General features: G+C 44.6%; 1 protein-coding gene and 1 gene segment (V, D, J or C); one reads left to right on the forward strand and one right to left on the reverse strand.

Annotated features, from left to right (window-relative positions):
- The window catches only part of LOC144481024 (Ig heavy chain C region-like), a 369241-nt gene that overhangs the window by 63962 nt on the left and 284634 nt on the right, over nucleotides 1-20645 (reverse strand).
- LOC144480892 (uncharacterized) overlaps nucleotides 6697-20645 on the forward strand; it is a 52852-nt gene continuing 38903 nt past the window's right edge. The window contains exons 1-5 of the mRNA XM_078200524.1: nucleotides 6697-6739; nucleotides 6888-7167; nucleotides 7957-8033; nucleotides 13067-13360; nucleotides 19626-19743. Coding sequence (XP_078056650.1) covers nucleotides 6697-6739; nucleotides 6888-7167; nucleotides 7957-8033; nucleotides 13067-13360; nucleotides 19626-19743 — 812 coding nt within the window. The remainder of the gene's footprint in view (nucleotides 6740-6887; nucleotides 7168-7956; nucleotides 8034-13066; nucleotides 13361-19625; nucleotides 19744-20645) is intronic.

The raw sequence follows: 20645 nt of genomic DNA on the forward strand, positions 1-20645 counted from the left end.
GGAGTACTGAGATGCAGGCTGTTGGACTGGATGGGATTGATGTTCATAAGGAAGAGGTGTTAGCAATTCTGGAAAGGGTAAACATAGGTAAGTCCCCTGGGCCGGATGGGATTTATCCTAGGATTCTCTGGGAGGCTAGACAGGAGATTGTAGAGCCTTTGGCTTTGATCTTTGTGTTGTAATTGTCTCCAGGAGCAGTGCCAGAAGACTGGAGGATAGCAAATGTTGTCCCCTTGTTCAAGAAGGGGAGTAGGGACAACCCTGGTAATTATACACCGGTGAGCCTTACTTCTGTTGTGGGCAAAGTATTGGAAAGGATTATAAGAGATAGGATTTATAATCACCTCGAAAGGAATAATTTGATTAGGGATAGTCAGCACGGTTTTGTGAAGGGTAGGTCGTGCCTCACAAACCTTATTGAGTTCTTTGAGAAGGTGACCAAAGAGGTGGATGAGGGTAAAGCGGTTGGTGTGGTGTATATGGATTTCAGCAACGCGTTTGATAAGGTCCCCCATGGTAAGCTTTTGCAGAAAATACGGGCACATGGGATTGAGGGTGATTTAGTGGTTTGGATCAGGAATTGGCGAGCTGTAAGAAAACAAAGGGTGGTGGTTGATGGGAAATATTCATCCTGGAGTTCAGTTACTAGTGGTGTACCGCAAGGATCTGTTTTGGGGCCACTGCTGTTTGTCATTTTTATTAGTGGCTTGGATGAGGGCGTGGAAGGATGGATTAGTAAATTTGCGGATGACACTAAAGTCGGTGGAGTTGTAGACAGTGCGCAGGGAAGTGGCAGGTTACAGAGGGACATAGATAAGCTGCAGAGTTGGGCTGAGAGGTGGCAAATGGAGTTTAATGCGGAAAACTGTGAGGTGATTCACTTTGGAAGGAGTAACAGGAATACAGAGTACTGGGCTAATGGTAAGATACTTGGTAGTGTGGATGAACAGAGGGATCTGGGTGTCCATGTGCATAGATCCCTGAAAGTTGGCACCCAGGTTGATAAGGTTGTTAAGAAGGCATACGGTGTGTTAGCTTTTATTGGTAGAGGGATTGAGTTTCGGAGCCAGGAGGTCATGCTGCAACTGTACAAAACTCTGGTGCGGCCCCATTTGGAGTATTGCGTACAGTTCTGGTCGCCGTATTATAGGAAAGATGTGGAAGTGTTGGAAAGGGTGCAGAGGAGATTTACCAGGATGTTGCCTTGTATGGTGGGAAAATCATATGAGGAAAGGCTGAGGGGCTTGAGGTTGTTTTCGTTAGAGAGAAGAAGGTTAAGAGGTGACTTAATAGAGGCATACAAGATGATCAGAGGATTAGATAGGGTGGATAGTGAGAGCCTTTTTCCTCAGATGGTGTTGGCTAGCACGAGGGGACATAGCTCAAAATTGAGGGGTGAGAGATATAGGGCAGATGTTAGAGGTAGGTTCTTTACTCAGAGAGTAGTAAGGGCGTGGAATGCCCTGCCTGCAGCAGTGTTGGACTCGTCAACGTTGAGAGCGTTCAAGTGGTTATTGGATAAACATCTGGGTGATATTCGAATAGTGTAGATTAGAGGGGCTTTAGATTGGGACCACTGGTCGGCGCAACATCGAGGGCCGAAGGGCCTGTACTGCGCTGTAATGTTCTATGTTCTATTACTGTCCACTACACCTCCAATCTTTGTATCATCAGCAAACTTGCTGATCCAATTGACCACATTATCATCCAGATCATTGATATAGATGTCAAACAACAATGGACACAACACTGATCCCTGCGGCACACCACTTGTCACAGGCCTCCACTCAGAGAAGCAATCCTCCACAACCACTCTCTGGCTTCTTCCATTAAGCCAGTGTCTAATCCAATTTACTACCTCCCCATGTATACCGCGCGACTGAACCTTCCTAACTAACCTCCCATGAGGGACCTTGTCAAAGGCCTTGCTGAAATCCAGGTAGACAACATCCACCGCCTTCCCTTCATCCACTTTCCTGGTAACCTCCTCGAAAAACTCTAATAGATTGGTCAAACATGACCTACCACGCACAAAGCCATGTTGACTCTCCCTAATAAGTCCCTGTCTATCCAAATATTTGTAGATCCTATCCCTTATCAGCCCTTCCAATAACTTGCCCACCACCGACGTCAAACTTACTGGCCGATAATTTCCCGGATTTCTTTTGGAAACTTTTTTAAACAACGGAACAACATGAGCCACCCTCCAATCATCCGGCACCTCCCCCGTGAATACTGACATTTTAAATATGTCTGCCAGGGCCCCTGCAAGTTCAACAATAGCTTCCCTCAAGGTCCGTGGGAATACCCTGTCAGGTCCTGGGGATTTATCCACTCTGATTTGCCTCAAGACAGCGAGCACCTCCTCCCCTTTAATCTGTAAAGGTTCCATGACCTCCCTACCTGTTTGCCCTATTTCCGTAGACTCCATGCCCGTTTCCTCAGTAAATAAGGATGCAAATAAACCATTTAGTATCTCCCCCATCTCTTTTGGTTCCATACACAGTCTACCACTCTGGTCTTCAAGAGGACCAATTTTATCCCTCACTATCCTTTTGCTCCTAACATACATATAGAAGCTCTTTGGGTTTTCCTTCACTCTGTCTGCCAATGCAACCTCATGTCTTCTTTTAGCCCTCCTGATTTCCCTCTTAAGTAGCTTCTTGCACTTTTTATACTCCTCGAGCATCTGATCTGTTCCTTGCTGCCTGTACATTTCATACAACTCTCTCTTCCTCTTAATCAGTGTTACAATCTCCCTCGAGAACCAAGGTTCCTTAATCCTATTTACTTTGCCTTTAATCCTCACAGGAACATACAAACTCTGCACTCTCAAAATTTCTCCTTTGAAGGCCTCCCACTTTCCATTTACATCCTTACCAGAGAACAGCCTGTGCCAATCCAGACATCCCAGATCCCTTCTCATTTCATCAAATTTGGCCCTCTTTCCAATTCAGAACTTCAACCCGAGGACCAGATCTATCCTTATCCATGATCAGGTTGAAACTAATGGCATTATGATCACTGGATCCAAAGTGTTCCCTCACACTCACATCCATCACCTGCCCTAACTCATTTCCCAATAGGAGTACCAATATCGCATCCTCTCTAGTTGGCACCTCTATATACTGATGGAGAAAATTCTGAACACATTTTACAAACTCTACCCCGTCTAAACCTTTAACAGTATGCGAGTCCCAATCTATATGTGGAAAATTAAAATCCCCTAATATCACAACTTTATGTTTCTTGCAGTTGTCAGCTATCTCTCCGCTGATTTGCTCCTCCAATTCTCGCTGACTATTGGGTGGTCTATAATACAAGCCCATTAATGTGGTCATACCTTTCCTGTTTCTCAGCTCCACCCATAGGGCCTCGGTAGACAAGCTCCCTCATCTACCCTGCCTGAGTACCGCTGTAACATTTTCCCTGACCAACAATGCCACCCCCCCCCCAACCTTTTATCCCTCTGCCTCTATCCCTCTACTTCTGGCAGCTTGTTCCAGACACTCACCACCCTCTGTGTGAAAACAATTGCCCCTCTGGACACATTTGTATCTCTCCCCTCTCACCTTAAACCTATGCCCTTTAGCTTTAGGCTCCCCTGCATTTGGGAAAAGATATTGACTGTCTAGTTGATCTTTGCTCCTCATTATTTTATGGATCTCTATAGGATCACCCTTCAGTCGCCTACGCATCAGGGAAAAAAGTCCCAGTCTATCCAGCCTCTCGTGATAACTCAAACCATCAAGTCCCGGTAGCATCCTAGTAAATATTTTCTCTTCTCTTTCTCGTTTAATAATATCCTTCCTATAATAGGGTGACCAGAACTGTACACAGTATTCCAAGTGTGGCCTTACCAATGTCTTGTACAACTTCAACAAGATGCTGCTGTGACAAAGTACTCTTGTGTGAACACTCTGCAATGCTGAGACTGGGAGAAGTGAACAACAGGGAGCAGCATTGCAACTTCTCTCCCCCCATTGAAATTGGGTTTGTTGCTACATCTGCTGCACCATCCCAACCACATCCAAAAGGGGCAATTTGGACAATGGCTGCAGACAGATCTCACTGCGCTTGCTGCACAATCACACTCCCCGCTGGGGGCCAGCATGCGTTGCCGGGGAGCTGGCATGCGGCCATCTTGGGTTGCTCGGGGGTCTCCCTCACGTCAATGCGGCGGCGGCCCGCGCGCTGCCCACTGGGAAAATTCCCCTCCCGCACATGCGCACAAGCAGCTACAGTTTAGTTTTTTAATATTTTAAATGTTGATGATTATTATTAACATCTTCTCCCGTAAGACTATCGGCTCCTTTTAGATTTGGGAGCGTCGTTTTTTTTATTGCGATTTTTACAAATCGGGCCCACACTCAGCGCATGCGCCGTTTCGCCACCGGCTTCTTTATAAAAATGTGTACTTTATTTAATTTTAATTCAGCTCCTGGCGGGATGTCCGACTGAGAATTTCTCTCATTTTCTCCATTTTCTCCATGGGGGGGCGGGGGGGCAGTGACGTCATGGCAAAATGACGACCGGTCCCGCCCCTGTCACAGGCTCGGATGTTTCGCCAACAAGCAGCGGCCGGGCATGGGCGGGCAAGAGGTAGCACTGGGAGGAGCAGCTCCCGGGGAGCATTAAAGCGACTCCTGCTAGCCAGGAGGGGAAACAGCAGCAGCACAGTTTCTGCCCAAAGGCTTCCCCAGTTCAGCTGCTCAGAGACACTGGGAACCTCTTTCACTGTTAACTTCAGCTTCTTACATTCACCCCTATCTATCCATCTCTCCCTCCATTCATCTCACCCTCCCTCCCTCTCTCCATCCACCCCTCTCTCCCCTATCCATCCATCCCTCCCTGCAACAAAACCATTCACTCAGAACAGCAGCTTCAATCTCATTACCTCAGTCTGTCTTCCAGCCTTTATCGAATCCACTCTGCACCCAAATACTTTGCACCATTAGATATTACAATTCAAACTTTATAATCTCTCCAATTCTACATTTGTTCAAAGAGATCATAGACAGCAGAGAAATCATCAATTCCATTCCCATTCTGAGCTATGGGGTATATTTATACATTTTCTCATTACGCAAAAAAACCCACACAACGAGCTTTAGATTCGCTTCTGTTGTTATTTTAGTGCCCAGCAGGTGGATTAGAGTGAGATTGGTATCAACCCTTCAGTGTCTCAGTTTGTCTCTGTGTTTGTGAGAGTGTGTGTGATCGTGTGTATGTCTGTGAGTGTGTGTCTGTGCTTGTGTTTGTGTCAGTCTATGTTTTTGTTTGCGCGTCTGTGTGCGTCCGTGAATGTGTTTGGGGTGTGTCTGCCAGTTCGCCTGTAGTTTTTTGTCTGAGATTGCGTATATCTACATGTGTTTGTGTGTGTGCCTGTGAGTTTTCCTGTGTCTGTTTGAGAGTGTATGTCTGTGAATGTGTTCGTGTAAGTATGTCATTCGAGTTCGCCTGTATCTGTTCCTGAGATTGGTATCAATTCTGTGAATAGGCTCATCAGCATTGATTTGTATTAAAATAAAAATAATAGGAACAAGAAAAAATAACACAACCCTCCAGTAAGACCCTTCAGTTGTCGGATGACATCCCGGTGATTCATATATCTAAAGCCCTCCCTCCTACACCGGCTCTTTAGCCAAGTATTTAACTGTATTATCTCCCTGTTGCAAGCCTCACTAGTACGTGGCATGGGGGGTAATCCTGAGATTACAACCCCAGAGATCCTGCTCTTAGTTCATAGAAATCATAGAAACCCTACAGCGCAGAAGGAGGCCATTCGGCCCATCGAGTCTGCACTGACCACAATCCCACCCATTAAATGAATAAGTCCTGTCCTGGTTCGATAGACTAAAATGGATTACCTCGGATTCATCTAAATTAAACTCCATCTTCCATTCATCAGTCCACTAGCCCAATTGATAAAGATCCTGTTGCAATCGTTGATAATCTTCTTCACTGCCGACTATGCCACCGATCTTGGTGTCACCTGCAAATGTACTAACCACGCCTCCTAAATTCTCATCCAAATCATTAACATAAGCGACAAATAGCAGTGGACCCAGCACTCATCCCTGAGGCACACCGCTGGTCACAGGCCTCTAGTTTGAAAGACAAACCCTCTATAACCACCCTCTGTCTTCTGTCATCAAGCCAATTTTGTATCCATTTAGCTACCTCACCCTGGATCCCGTGAGCGTGTTTCCAGCTGCTGCTCCAACCGAACCATGCGGTCTGTGAGGAGCGGCAGCTAGTCACACTTCCCGCAGACATAGACGTCAGGGGCACTAGAAAGTTCCCTAATCTTCCACATCTGGCAGGAGGAGCATATCACTGCCCAAAATGCCATCTCTGCACTTGGACACTGAAAAAAAAAACAATCTTACTTGCTTTTGACAAAAAGGGACATTCACAAACTCTGGGTGGCAACACCCAGAGGGGTCGCGGAACGAGATTCTGGGGTCGGGAGCTCAGAGGCAGCGATAACTGTGGAGCCTCTACTGAATGTTCACAGCTTTCTGCCACCTTTAGATTCTCGAGTTTTATTTTAAACAATGGGTGTGGCCTAAATTGACGACGTTTGGGCCTGAAGTATTTCAGTTCAGCTCTGAGATCCAGTGTCCCAGAGCAGCCCAGCTCTGCAGTTTACAGCTCCCGTCATTTAAACCATCAGCTCCGGACAGTAGAGTGATGGGAATCCTCCTTGTTTTCACCCTATCTGTCTGTTTACCCCGTGAGTACCGATCAAACTAATCCACAATGTGTGGATTGAATATAAATCTGTCCCAGTCCATCCCAATTACAGACACTGTCTGGGGTTTCAGCCCCGTTGTGTGGTTCTCCTCTGATGGTCCATTAAACTCTCCCTCTTTAATTTCCAGGATCTTTCAGTCAGTCAGTAACGCAGAGCCCGGCAGCGTTGACCAGGAAGGAGTGTCAGTCTCTCACCATCACCTGTATCTTTTACGGTCATAATTGGGGCTATTATTTCCAAAATGGATATTTCTTCAGACAAACCCAGACCGGGACGGAGCGGGAGCGGATCTCCAGCGGAGGGAGATTTGTTGTGTCTGTGAACAGAGCAAAAAAGACATTTTCGCTGGAAATTCGGGATGTGCGAGTTGAAGACACCGCCACCTATTACTGTAAAGCTGATTACTGGTACTACACACCGTGATGGGCCTCGACTTCCAGCGATACAAAAGCTCTCCCTGCAGATTCTCACAGAACCAAATGATAAACCGGAGTTAATCTGCCCTGAACACCGCCCACCCCCTCCCCCCTCCACCACCCGCCCCCGGCCAACCCCCCACAATAGCGTCTCATACTCTCTGTTTTAATGAGACCTGATTACTACCATGAACCTTTTGAGTTTTATAAACACGGAATGTGAGTGGATGGTGGTGTCTTTCCTGGGAATGTTGTCGGTGAATGGAGAATGGGAATGATTGATCCCAGTTGCAAACCCTCACACCAGATGGGATTCTGGACTCACAGCCCACACTGCGCGCTGTTTAATTAATGTTCCAACATCCCACCCAGTACCCGAGGTTTTGATACTGAATTGTAACACTGTGCAAATGGTTGGGGGGCGGTCACAGTGAAAAGGAGCTGAGCAAATACCTGTGCACAATTACAATATAAATTCTCAGGGCCCAGATAGTGAATCATTGATTTGATGTTATTTTCGCTGTAATCTGGACTACTGTTACTGTAATCCCCACCATTCCCATCTTTCTTTAATTTTTTTTGCGATGTATGAAGTGAATATTTCCTTCCTGCGGCCATTTACTGAGAACTCGGACCTCACAAAGTACAATTTGAACGGACAGAGACTTTGAAACAATGAATATTATTTATTAATTTTAAATCCCCCCAAAAATTGGACACTACTGAATGAGTGGTGATGATTTCCCGGCAGATTGAGATGTCGGTGGATCTTGTACTGAGGAGACTGAGAGCGGTGCCACTGTGGGCCGATGATGATTCTGTAGATGGATCCGGGACGGTGGTGACTGTCACAGCCGGTAAGTGGTTCCAAACCCCGCCGTGTTACAGATTTTATCGTTTAATGTTCCCGATCACTTTATCATTGTGATCTGTCTCGTTTCAATCCAATCCAATCTTCCTGTGGAAAATCATCCGTTACAGATTTCGAGTTGGGAGCTGGATGTGATTCTGGAGTCGGGTCCAGGTCAGTCCCGGGAAAAATGTCTGTGAGACCTGATGGAGTCGGCGGTCAGCGGGACAAGGATAGCGGGGCGAAGCTCGTGCGGGGCGGGGGTGGGGGGGGGGGGGGGTGGGCAGTGGGTTCGGGGTAAAGGGTGGTGAGGCGTGGGGTGCGGGTGCTCGTGTTAGATGTGATGTGGGAGTTGACAGCATCTGGGAGATTATTGATTGAAAGGGGCACGTCAACATCAAGAACTCTGTCACTTCTGATAGTTTTTAACAAGCTCAAGTTTACAACACTCCGGAATCCACTCTGGCTACTAAATGTGACTGAGGGAGATCTGTCTGTCGCTTACAACCCGGTGCAGGGTCCCAGAGCTTTCTCTTGGGCAGTAGATTGCAGTCCTACCCTTGCAATATCAATAGTATACCGGCTGAATGAGATGAATATCACTGCGGCCAATTCATTTAACAGCAGCGACTCATTCAATACCTGACCCAGGTGACAAAAAGGAAAATGACACAACGGACTTCAGGTCTAAGTGTACTTATTGGTGGTCCAGAGGAATGTTGTAATCGAGAAATCAGTGACTGAAATTACTGACGTTGTACCTGATATTTCTTTAAATACCCTCAATTTAACAAATCACTTTTTCTTATTTACCACCGTTAGTGGTTAGTTCTGGAGCACAAGTCTTCAGTAATATTGCCGGGATATTTCCAGGGCCCATAGCCTTTGCAGCATCCAGTGCCTTCAGCCGGTCCTGAAGTCACGTGGAGTTAATCAAACTGGATGAAGACTGACATCACTGATGCTGGGGACCTCCGGAGGAGGTCGAGATGCATCACCCACTCGATACCTGTGGATGAAGATTGTTGCCAATGGTTTAGCCTTATCTTCAGCAGATTGACAACTCATTTATAGGGACGCCGGGTGTTGCTGCTGGGATTGCCTTCTAAAGTCTTCATTGACCAGTGTAACTCCCTCGTTTGCTAATGTCAATGCAGGGGACATGCTGGGCCATGAGGTTACAGATTGTGTTTGAGTACAATTCTGCTGCTGATGGCCCATAGTGCTTCATGGATGCCGAGCAATGAGTTGCTAGATCTGCTCGAAATCTATTCTATTCGGTCCGGTGACGGTGCCGCACTACAAGATGGAGCGTAGCTCAATGTGAAAACAGGACTTTGTGTCCACAAGGATTTTATGTGGCCAGTCCTACTGATACTGCTCTGGTGGTGCAGCTGCGACAGTCAGGTTGCTGAGGGTGAGGTCAAGTATGCATTATTCCCTCTTGGTAGTTGCCAGTCTAGCACTTATATCTTGCTATGTGCTAGCGAGAGAGTCGTAGCGATGGATATTGAAGTCCCCCTACCATTATACATTCTGCACCCTCGCAATCCTCAGTCCTTCCTCCATGTGTTGTTCAACATGGAGGAGTGTAGACACATCAGCAGAGGCACGCGGGAATCAGCAGGTTTCTTTGCCAATGTCTGATCTGATGTAATGAGTCTTCATGCAGTCGAGGGAGGATATTGAGGACTCTCCGGGCAAGTCGCTTCCGATTATATCCCATTGTGCCGCCAGGTCTGCTGAGTCTGTCCTACCAATGGGTCAGTTTCTTGTTGAGGCAGAAGATAAACTGCAACATCACTGAGTGACTGCGTAGCTTTGAAATGTGGAACAGCCACTCTTGCTTCTATCAGTTGGAAATGTTGCTTCTATGTCTGCATTTCTCAGGAAAGCAATCAGCAACAATCTCTGGACGGGGGGAACATGCTGGGTCTCTTTTCGTCTAGAGATTGGAGAACAGCAAAGAGGACTCATTGAAATCGTTCAACTAATGAACGGGTTAATGAGATGGATGTGGCCAAACTATTTATTTTTGGGTATGTCTGGAGCAAGGGGCTATTAACATCTGATAGTGTTACGATCCCAGTTGATGTTACTACTGGATGGGAAACTCCCAGGTGCAACTCTGGCTAGAAATAATGTAGTGTTTTCTTCTGTTTTAGAACAATTGGGGGAATGGAGTAACTGGATGGCCAATTAGCTTTTAGTAACAGAAGAAACAAACATTTATTAAACATGAAAAGTTTTACTATGACACAATTCTCCTTCAGCCCAACTCCTCATGACTGTACGCAGACTTTAAGGATAACACAGGTTGCAAAATATATCTTTGCTATACTGTTCTCCGTAAATGCAGTCCCTGTATAGCAATAGGCCACTGTGGCCAGCTACACCCCATTCCAAAACCTAATTGTCGATGCCACCCAATCGAATTTCTGTGGATTGCTCCTCACAACCCCGCAGATCATTATACTGATGTGAACCAACTGGCCTCACTGGACTCTGGCATCCACACGAGTGTTTCCCATTCCCACTCTCGAAAAGTCCTGTCTTGGTAAATTCTACCAAATAACCCTTTGCCTGCGCTATTTTCAGCAAGGATCCACTTCCAGGATTTCGCACTTTGCTTTCACTATTCCTTTGTCTTGAATTGTCATGTGCATTCAAGTTTCCATACAATCTCAGAGGTATGCAGCCATACCAATACTGCTTCACTGGTCTCACCAACATCATGATTATATCTGAAAGCTGGCTTGCCAACTTCACCAGGTCTGTGAATTTCAGCTCTGCATTTAGCTGGGGGCCTCTGTCTCTGCCCCTTTCTTCAACTTTGATAAACAGTACATAGTTCAGTTTCGAGTTCCTTTGGCCCTCTCAATTCAGTTGTCCTGGGACCTTTTTCAATTCCTTGGTTTCTAAAACGATCTGTTCTTTATTTTCTGGAAGTTCTTTTTTCTCATTGCTCCATTTTATTGCTTCTGCTTCTGGCAGAGCTGTGAGAGGTGCTTTTTGTCTCATTACGTATCTCCTACGGCCTTGAGTCCAGTAAAACCCCTTCCTAACATAAAGGTGGCTCCTGGTTCCCAAGCAACAGCCTATTCCTTCTTCACAGCTTTTTATTTTTCATGTCATTAACTCCCTCAGCATAATACAGGCACAGTTTAAAATGAACCAAAAACCACATACATGCAAACATCTTTGTTTAATAGCAAGCTAACTAGAATTTTACCCGACCTTACACAGAAACGCTAAACTAAACTCACTTAAATCTATATCTTATTTCTAATATCCAATAATACAATCACAGACTATATAAACTACTTCTGCCTCCTGACAATAGTGATTCAGAGAAAATCTAAACATTAAGAAGAAGAATTTTAAATATCAGCCAGGAAGAGGAACTCACTGTCACATTGAATGTTTGGAGCAGCAGGTATTGACGCATCTATGGGAAGACTTGAAAAGATCCGAGGGAGAACAGATCAGACTGACACAGGGAGCTGGATGGGAAAAATCAATTAGAAAACTGAGGGCTGAGGCTGGTCTGGAGTATTTCCACAGACATAAATGAGTGGGCCGAAGTGTCTCTTCTTCTTCTGAAGTTTCTATAAAATGTACAACTTAGAGAAAACTCTGCCCAGAGAACCCGGGAGAGAATCAGTTAATGAGCAGAAAAAACGAAATTGTCGGAGATCCAGAAGAGGCAGTTCCCAGTGAGTAACAGTAAAACCACTGCGGAAACTGAACAGAATGAACGCAACTGGCAACTATGAGACTTTGGGGCATGCTCCCACGACACAAGAAACCCAAGCAGCAAAAAGTAAATGAAATGAAACTGACTAGATATTTCAATGTTAAGTGAAGGGGAGAAAACATGATACTGACAGAAAATAAACAAATAGATTAAAAAGCAAACACAGACTCTCAGGAAGTGTTAAACTGAAATAAATGTATGACATTTGACGACCGTTGTTCGGCATGGTTCGGTCCCATTGGAGCTGATGAATCACAGTCATTCTTTGTTGGATCTTGCTGTATGCTGTGATGTGACGCAGCTGCGTTACTCTCTGACAATCATTTCTGGAAACGGATTGCGTCACTGACAATAAAATGTTCCCTCGGTTTGTCTCTCAACATGGAAAACTGAAATTGAAACCGAACATATATCGTAAAATCATTTCGTCTGGAAGGGCGACATTCGGCCCCTAGGGTAGATGCTGCCCCTTTATAAATGAAATCGAATTCTTCCACAAGCCATGAATTTTCCCGATAAACCTGCTGTTTTCCTGTTCATGAATGTGATCGTTGCTCATTCATAATTCACTGTTAAACCAGCTCCTACTGAGCTGAAAGTATATTCATGGATTCACAGAATTTACTGCAGAAAGACAGGCCCTTCGGTCCAAACTGATCCATGCCGATCAAAATGCTCATCTAAGCTCAGCCATTTGCCGGCATTTGGCCCATATCTCTCTAAACCTTTCCTATCCATGTATCTGTCCAAATGCCTTTGAAATGTTGTCAATGTCGCTGCCTCAACCACTTCCTCCGGCAGCTCATTCCATATACGTACCACCCTCTGTGTAAAAAGAAGTTGCTCTGCAGGTTCCCGTTACTTCTTTCCCTATTCCCTCTTGTTCTCGATTCCCCAACCCTGGGAATAAGACTGAGTTCATTCGCCCTATCCGTGCCTGTTATGATCTTATACACTTCTACAAGATCACCCCTCTATCTCCTACGCACCAAAAGAAAAAGTCCAAACTCTCCCTATAACTCAGTCCCTTGAGTCCTGGCAACATCCTTGTAAATCTCTTCTGCACTCCCTCCAGTTTAATAACATTGTTACAGATCATTAGAACTTGTGCAAAATAAAATGTCACCTCATTGTACACTGGTTTATAGCGTAAGTCAATATCGTTCCATTAGAATTAAAATAATAATAACTCCGCATAAAACTGAGCTACTCCTGCGACTGACACAATCTCCAACTAAAAAATGGCAAAACCTAAACAAAACGCTTTTTTTCTAATCCTGCAGATTCCTCTTCCCTGGTATCCAAGAATCCGCCTCTCCAAATCTCTGCTGCCGATGACACGGTTACATTAAGCTGTGAATATTCAGGAATCTGTCAGTACACAGTACACTGGTACAGTCAGCCCCCAGGGCAAACTCTGAAATACTTGCTGCAGAAACACACTTCAGGAGGGGACAATAAAGAAAACGCTGCCGGGGAGAGAATTACTGCTTCTATCGATTCTGTCCAGAAAATCAGCCGGTTAAAGATCTCCAAACTGCAACTAAGCGACTCGGCTGTGTATTACTGTGGACTGAGTCAGCACATAGCACAGTGATACAGAACACGGAGAGAGCTGTACAAAAACCTGAACATGGCGAGGATTACAGACACAGTGATACAGAACACGGAGAGAGCTGCACAAAAACCTGAACATGGCGAGGATTACAGACACAGTGATACAGAACACGGAGGGAGCTGCACAAAAACCTGAACATGGTGAGGATTAGAGACACAGTGATACAGAACACGGAGAGAGATGTGCTGAAAACTTAGTCCTACTCCTTGTCCAACAGGTTCAAGATTCTTGCTCCTGCTGTTGACGAGGGTGAGGACTGTAGGACAGATGAGCGAAGTGGCCACAGTACCGTGGGCCAGGGAGCCATTCAAGTGGGGTAGGAAGGAGGAATCTAGTCGTAATCGGCGATCGTATAGTTAGGGGCACAGACAATGTTCTCTGTGACCAGGAGCGATAGTCCTGTAGATTGTGTTGCCCCCTGGTGCCAGGTTTCGGGTCACCTCCTCAGGACTGCAGAGAATTCGGAATGGGAGGGGGAAAATCCAGTTGTCATTTTTGACGTATGTACGAATGACATAGGCAGAACAAGGATGCACATTCTGCTAAGGGAAGATGAATAGCCAGGTTCTAAACTCAAAATCATAACCAAAAAGGTAATAATCTCTGGATTAATATCTGAGCCATGAGCTAACTGGGACACGATTAATGAGATTAAAGAGGTAAACGTTTGTGTACGGGAAAAAATTCTAATAGGTTAGTAAAGATTTTTAGACATTTAGAAATTAGGACACTGACAGAACTACCAGCATTAAGGTAAATGACTTTAAAACAGATTTATAAAGTAACACGAAAGCAGTTTGCACACATATGAAATGCAGTAAGAGATTTAAACAAGTGATTATGATTTAAAGATTTGAATGTATTAATATATTTTTAAGAATCATTGTTCACTTTAGCCAAAGGCAGTATGCTGCGAAGCATTATGGTAAAGGGTATTAGGGCAGAGCCATATTCTAAAAAAATATTAAAGCCTTGAGAATATGCAAGTTTCATCAGTAGAGCTTCGAATGGATAGAACATTCAGAACACTTAAACAAATTTTATGAATAGGGTATATTCACTGTCCAGATAAAATGGATGCATGCCCAAACGTGGAGTCAAGTTTTAATCTGGTTTGGCAGTGACCTGTAGAGGAACTCATTGGAACGTGCCCTTTGAACTTTGGGGCTGGTGTCTGGTTACTATGGGATACAGAAATCTGGGTTAGCCAAGGCAGGAGTTTGCGTCTGAATTCTAAGGACTAAGGAACTGCCATTTTGCCAGAAGGTAAGATGTGATTGGCAAAGGTATCTAACATAAATTATTTCTGGTTTAAGTATATTGAAGATGATTGATTTAAAGCTAATGAAAGGCGGGAGTAATTAATAAGGAAAACTATAATTGGCCTGATTTGAATTGTATACGTCAGATTTCATTGGAGAGGACTAGATGCTCTATATCAGAGCCGCCCTGACCTTTTAATTATTTCTCTTGGTGGCCGCTGGTCAAAATAAAGGTTACGTCTTTAAACTGAGACACTGGCTTCGTCGGTCTTGTTTTGTCTGAGATTTACTGACGGTATCTGGCCACCTCGAAAAACCAACCAACAGTGTGGCTCATAGTTTCATGTGGGAGAAATGTGTTCGAATTCATGGAATATTAGCACCAGTATTTGTGCAGGAAGGAGCTGTTGCATCGGTGCGGACTCAATCTGAATCATGCTGGCGAATAACTAGGGCTGTAGATAGGGCTTTAAACTAAATAGTGGGGTAAGGAGGAATGAGTGTTCAGTTGCATGTAAATAAATTTTAAAATCGAAGTTAAAGGAGAAGGTTGGAGTGAAGGTTAACGATGAAACTGATTGTTACCAGAAAATAAAAGGAAGGGACAGAACGTGTGGACATCATAGGACACCAAGAAATCGTGCAAGAATGGGGAAATTTGATAACAGAACAAACTTAAAGGCTTTGTACCTCACTGCACGAAACTTTGGGAATAAAATTAATGAGTTAATATAGAGAAATATGTATGAATTAATGGCGATTACTGAGACATGGTTGCAGGCAAAACTAGATTTGGGAATTGAATATCCAAAGGTACTCAATATTTCAGACGGATAGACGGAAATGAAATGAGATGCTGTAGTAATATTTAGGTCCCCAAACAGTCGTTTGGCAGTGAAGCATAGTCTAAATGAGGAAATATTGGGGGCTTGTAAGAAAGGTACGTCAATAATCATGGATGATTTTAATATGCATGTAGAGTGGATTTATCAAATTGGCAAGGGTAGCCTCGAGGGAAAGTTCATTGAATGTATTAAAGATTGTTTCTTGCAGAAATATGTTGTGGAACCAACGAAAGAGCAGACCAATCTTGATTTTCCACCCAATGTGGTGGACACGGCTCTCAACCGTGTCCCACACATCTCCCAGGCTACTGCTCTCACACTCTCTCCTCCCTCCCAAAACCAGGATAGCATCCGCTTTTTACTCACTTTCCAGCTCACACGCCTCCGCATTAAAAGAATCATCCTCCACCATTTCTGCCAACACCTGCATAATGTTACCTTTCAACCCAATTTCCCCTCGCTCCCCCTGCCAGTATTTCACAGGGATCATTCCCTCCGGGGCACCCTTTTCCACTTCTTCATCACACCTAGCAACTCACCCACCGCCACCGGCACTTTTCCATGCTACCATAGAAAATGCTATACCTGCCCCTTCTTCTGCTCCCTCCTCAGCATCTTAGGCTCCAAAAACTCTTTCCCGGTGAAGGAGCGCTTCACGTGCATCTCCTTTAATCTCGTCTATGGCATTCGCTGCTCGCGATGCTGCCTAATCTACATTGTAGAAAACAATGCAGAGTGATTTGCAGAATAATTCTGGTCTGTCCGCAAGCAGGATCCAGATCTTCCTGCAGCTTCGACACACCACCCTGCTCTCCTATCCACACGTCTGTCCTTGCCCTCTTCCAATGTTCCAGTGAAGCCCAACGTAAAATGAAGGAACAGCACTTCATCTTCAGATTAGACAAATTACAGCCTTCCGGACTGAGGATTGAGTTCAACAATTTCAGAGCATGACCTCTCTACTCCACCTCCACGCCATCTTCTTTTCATCGCATTCGTCCATTTTTTTATTATTTTCTACTTTTACTTCTATTTATCAACATCTAAAATATCGCTTTTCATTTTACTTCATCTACCCACCCCACTCCCCATTCCACTAAGGATAACTGCCACATTCATAGACTGTGCACTTTCGGTTCTGCCATTTACACATTCCAATCTCTTAATGGACGCTCTTAGCAACATTCTCAGCCTTGATCATCACCATTTACATTCCCTTTGTCGTTTTGTCTATGCTATTTGTTTCAATTATAGTTCCCCACCCCCAGAAAAAACCCACGCTCACAGTATAAATCTTGTCCAACTTTCCTTGTCTTCAGCTCTGAGGAAGGGTCACCCTGACTCGAAATATTGGCTCGATTCTCCCTCCACAGATGCTGTAAGATCTGCTGAGATTTTTTGAGCATTTTCTGTGTTTCTTTCAGATCCCAACATCAGCAGTATTTTTTTTTATTATAGGGAGCAGACTATTCTGGATTTGGCATTGTGTAATCAGCAGGGATTAAATAATGATCTAATAGTTAAGATCCTCTAGCCAAGAGTGATCATAGTTAGATAGAATTCCAAATTCAGTTTGAGGACGAGAAACTCGAGTCCCACACTAGACTTCTGCAGTTAAACACAGGGAATTACGAAGACATGAGGACAAAATTGGCCCGAGTGGACTGGGAAAGAAGACTAAAAGGCAGGACAGTTGATGATCAGTGGCAAATGCTGAAGGGGACAATTAATTCCTCCCAACTAAAATACATTCCCATGAGGAATACAGACTGTAAGAGGGGGAGAAATATCCATGGCTAAGCAAGGAAGCTAAAGATAGCATGAAAAGAAAAGCTAATGCATATCATATTGCAAAGGCCTGTGGCAGACTGGAGGATTGGGAAACATGTAATGATCAACAATGGGTTACTGAAAAGTAACAAAAAGATCCAAGGTAAATTATGAAAGAAAACACGCACAACATTTAAAGAAGTACTGCAAAAGCATCTTAAATATCTAAAAGTGAAGAGTGGAGCGAATGTGATTGTTGGACCCTTGGAGGATTCGACTAGGGAATTAATCGTGGGGGAAATAGAAATGGTGGAAACTCTCAATCAATAGCTTGCTTCAGTTATCACGCTGGGCAAATCGAGCACCATTACAATAGCAACAGGAAATGCAGAGGTAATAGAAAGGAAGGAACTGAGAAAAATGATGATCAATAGTGAAAAAGTGTTAAGCAAACAGTTGGGATTGAAGACAGTCAAGTCCCCAGGGCCGAATCACCTACAGCTTATGGTCTTAAAGAAAGTGATAGTAGGCACATTGGTTATAATCTTCCAAAATTTCCTGGATGTGGGAACGGTTCCAGTGGGTTGGAAAAAAGATAATATAATGCCCATATTCAAAGCGGGAAGGAGACAGAAGGTATAAAACCAGACACCAGCTAGTTTGACACCTGTCGTTCTAAAGTTATTAGAATCCATTTTTAAGATTGTAGTAACGGGACAATTAGAATGCCAAAATGCAATCCATTAGGGTCAGCATGGTTTTACGAAGGGCAAATCGTTTTGACTAATTTGCTAGAGTTCTTCGAAGATGTAACAAGCAAAGTGGACACTGGGGATCCTGTAGATATGGTATATCTATACTTTCAGAGGGCCTTTGTTAAGGTACCATACCTTGAAATGCAAAAGATAGTGTGTGTATGCGTGCATGCGCGCGTCCGAGTGTGTGTGTGTGTGTGAGTATGTATGTGAAATAAGAAGAGAGTCCAACAGAGGGAGATTGCTGGAAGTGAGAGACTCTGTGTGTATCTGTGTCTGTGTGCTTGTGTTTGGGTATGACTGCCTTCTTGCGAGTCTTGCCTTTTCGCTGCAATTAATCTTTTACACCGTGCCGCTATTTAATGATCACAGCCGTGTTTCTGCAACGCCCTTCTGAAAAGATTTCAGAAGTAACTACTGTGTTCCAAAGCAAAGCAGGAGATTGCTGATGGAGAAATTCTTATTTCTTCCATCAGGTGGCAGGAAAGCCAACAAAATGTCCACCCCCACCTCTTGGTGTCTCTGTTTCACTGTCCTCTATCACACTCTTATCTCTCAATTCCAATGCCTGTATCAATGTGTTCGGTCTCACTTTCATTACAGTGGACACAGTGACAACGCAGTCTAAGACGCTGCTCCTAATTGTCGCATTCTCCATTGACTCCACTCTTGTTACAGATGTTTTGGTAATACATCGTGTACAAACAAGCTGGCTGCATAGTTCCAATTTCGGTGGAAGCCTAATAACTGCACTTCCTCTTCAGGCCTGTTCCTCACTATAAAGAAGCGAGTCAAGATATATTGTACTATTCTACCCATTGCAAATACAACTTGCAGATGGATCACCCACGAGGGTTAAAAGCTTTCATTCTAGCAGCAATCATATCAGGTGAGTTACACTTCACATTCTCATTGATTACCTCTCAAGAAAGCCTTTTATTCTTCCACATTTAATGTTGCTTTTAGAGAAAAAGTAGAGCAATATTCGCAGTGGTTGGATTTAATTAATTATTAGGGGCGGCATTTTGGCACAATGTTTAGCACTGCTGCCTCACAGCGCCAGGGACCCGGATTCGATTACCGGCTTGGGTCACTGTGCAGAGTCTGCACGTTCCCCCCATGTCTGCGTGAGTTTCCTCTGGGTGCTATGTTTTCCTCCTGCAGTCCGAAACATGTGCTGATTAGGTGCATTGGCCGTGCTATTCTCTCCCTCAGTGTAATAGAACAGGCGCTGGAGCGTGGCGACAGTAACTTCATTGCAGTGTTAATGTAAGCCCACTTGTGACACTGATAAATCAACTTAATTTAGTTATTCTCATTGATTTCCTTTCAATAAATTATTTTATATTCTTATATTTAATGTTGATCTTTCGAGATAAGTACACAGCAACATTACTGGTGACTGAGTTTATTTAATGATTGGAATTTTACAAATAGTTATTTAAAAGCTTCAGTAGTGAGAAAAGGCAGTGGGAACTGGGGCCAACCTCCATTGGGCACACCCCATCCTCCCCCTCCCCCGCAGCTCCCCAGTTTCAAATCGATAGAGTGCCTGGAACCTCCACTTAATTCTAATTTTCTCTATCCTTCAGGTAGCCTGGCTGCATCCGCAGTCATCCACCAGCCGGAGGCAGAGGTGAGGGTCCAACAGGGAGCCACCACGACAATCACCTGCTCATACACAGAGGTGGAGAGAGCTTGCTTGGTCTGGTACCGGGAACCTCTCCACCCAGCCATGGGAGGGAGTCCCGAGTATATTGTCGTCCGCTGCACCGATGGTTTCAGTGACAGCGCCACATTTTCCAGGCGTCGCTTTTCCTCCTCCCTGAGCAAAACTTACAGAATCATCAGTCTGACAGTTGCACCGGTGACAGCTGTGACTCCAGGAAATACTTCTGCATCTTAAACACACACACTCGCACATTCCAGGCAGCAGCCTCTACGTAAACTGTAGGTTCCTCTCCCAGGCAATGGGGACGCTGGGCATGATTTGTAGCCCCATTGTCCAATGTCGGTGTTGTAGAATTGCAGCATCAACACAGGGATGGACAGGCAGACAGATGTGAATTAGATTCTTAGACACATCAGCTGATTCAGTAACACACAAAACAGATATATGGCCACTAGACAGCTAGATAAATAGAGTGGTAAACACAGGAATTGATGCATTCACATACAAGGCAGATATATGGTCACTGGACAGTTAGGTAGATAGAGTTATAGACACGCGAACTGATGAATTAAAGAAGACAAATATATGGTCACTGGACAGTTTAGTGGATAGTTTCATCGGCAGATTGACTAACACACAAAGATATATGGACACCAGAGAGTTAGATAGATTAGCAGCCACATCAACTGCTGGACTAGCACGCAAAGTGGATGTATGGTTACCAGAGACTGATTTACAGGTGATGGACGGCTTGGGGTCACAGTCTGTGCAGAGTTTGCACGTTCCTATCGTGTCTGCATGGGTTTCCTCGTGATGCTCCAGTTTACATCCACTGTCCAAAAGACATACTGGTTGGGTGCTTTGACCATGCTAACTTCTCCCTCAGTGTGCCCGGGACAGGCGCCAGAATGTGGCAACTAGGGGATTTTCATAGTAACTT

The sequence above is a fragment of the Mustelus asterias genome, chromosome 30 (genome assembly GCF_964213995.1).
Source record: "Mustelus asterias chromosome 30, sMusAst1.hap1.1, whole genome shotgun sequence".
NCBI lineage: Eukaryota > Metazoa > Chordata > Chondrichthyes > Carcharhiniformes > Triakidae > Mustelus > Mustelus asterias.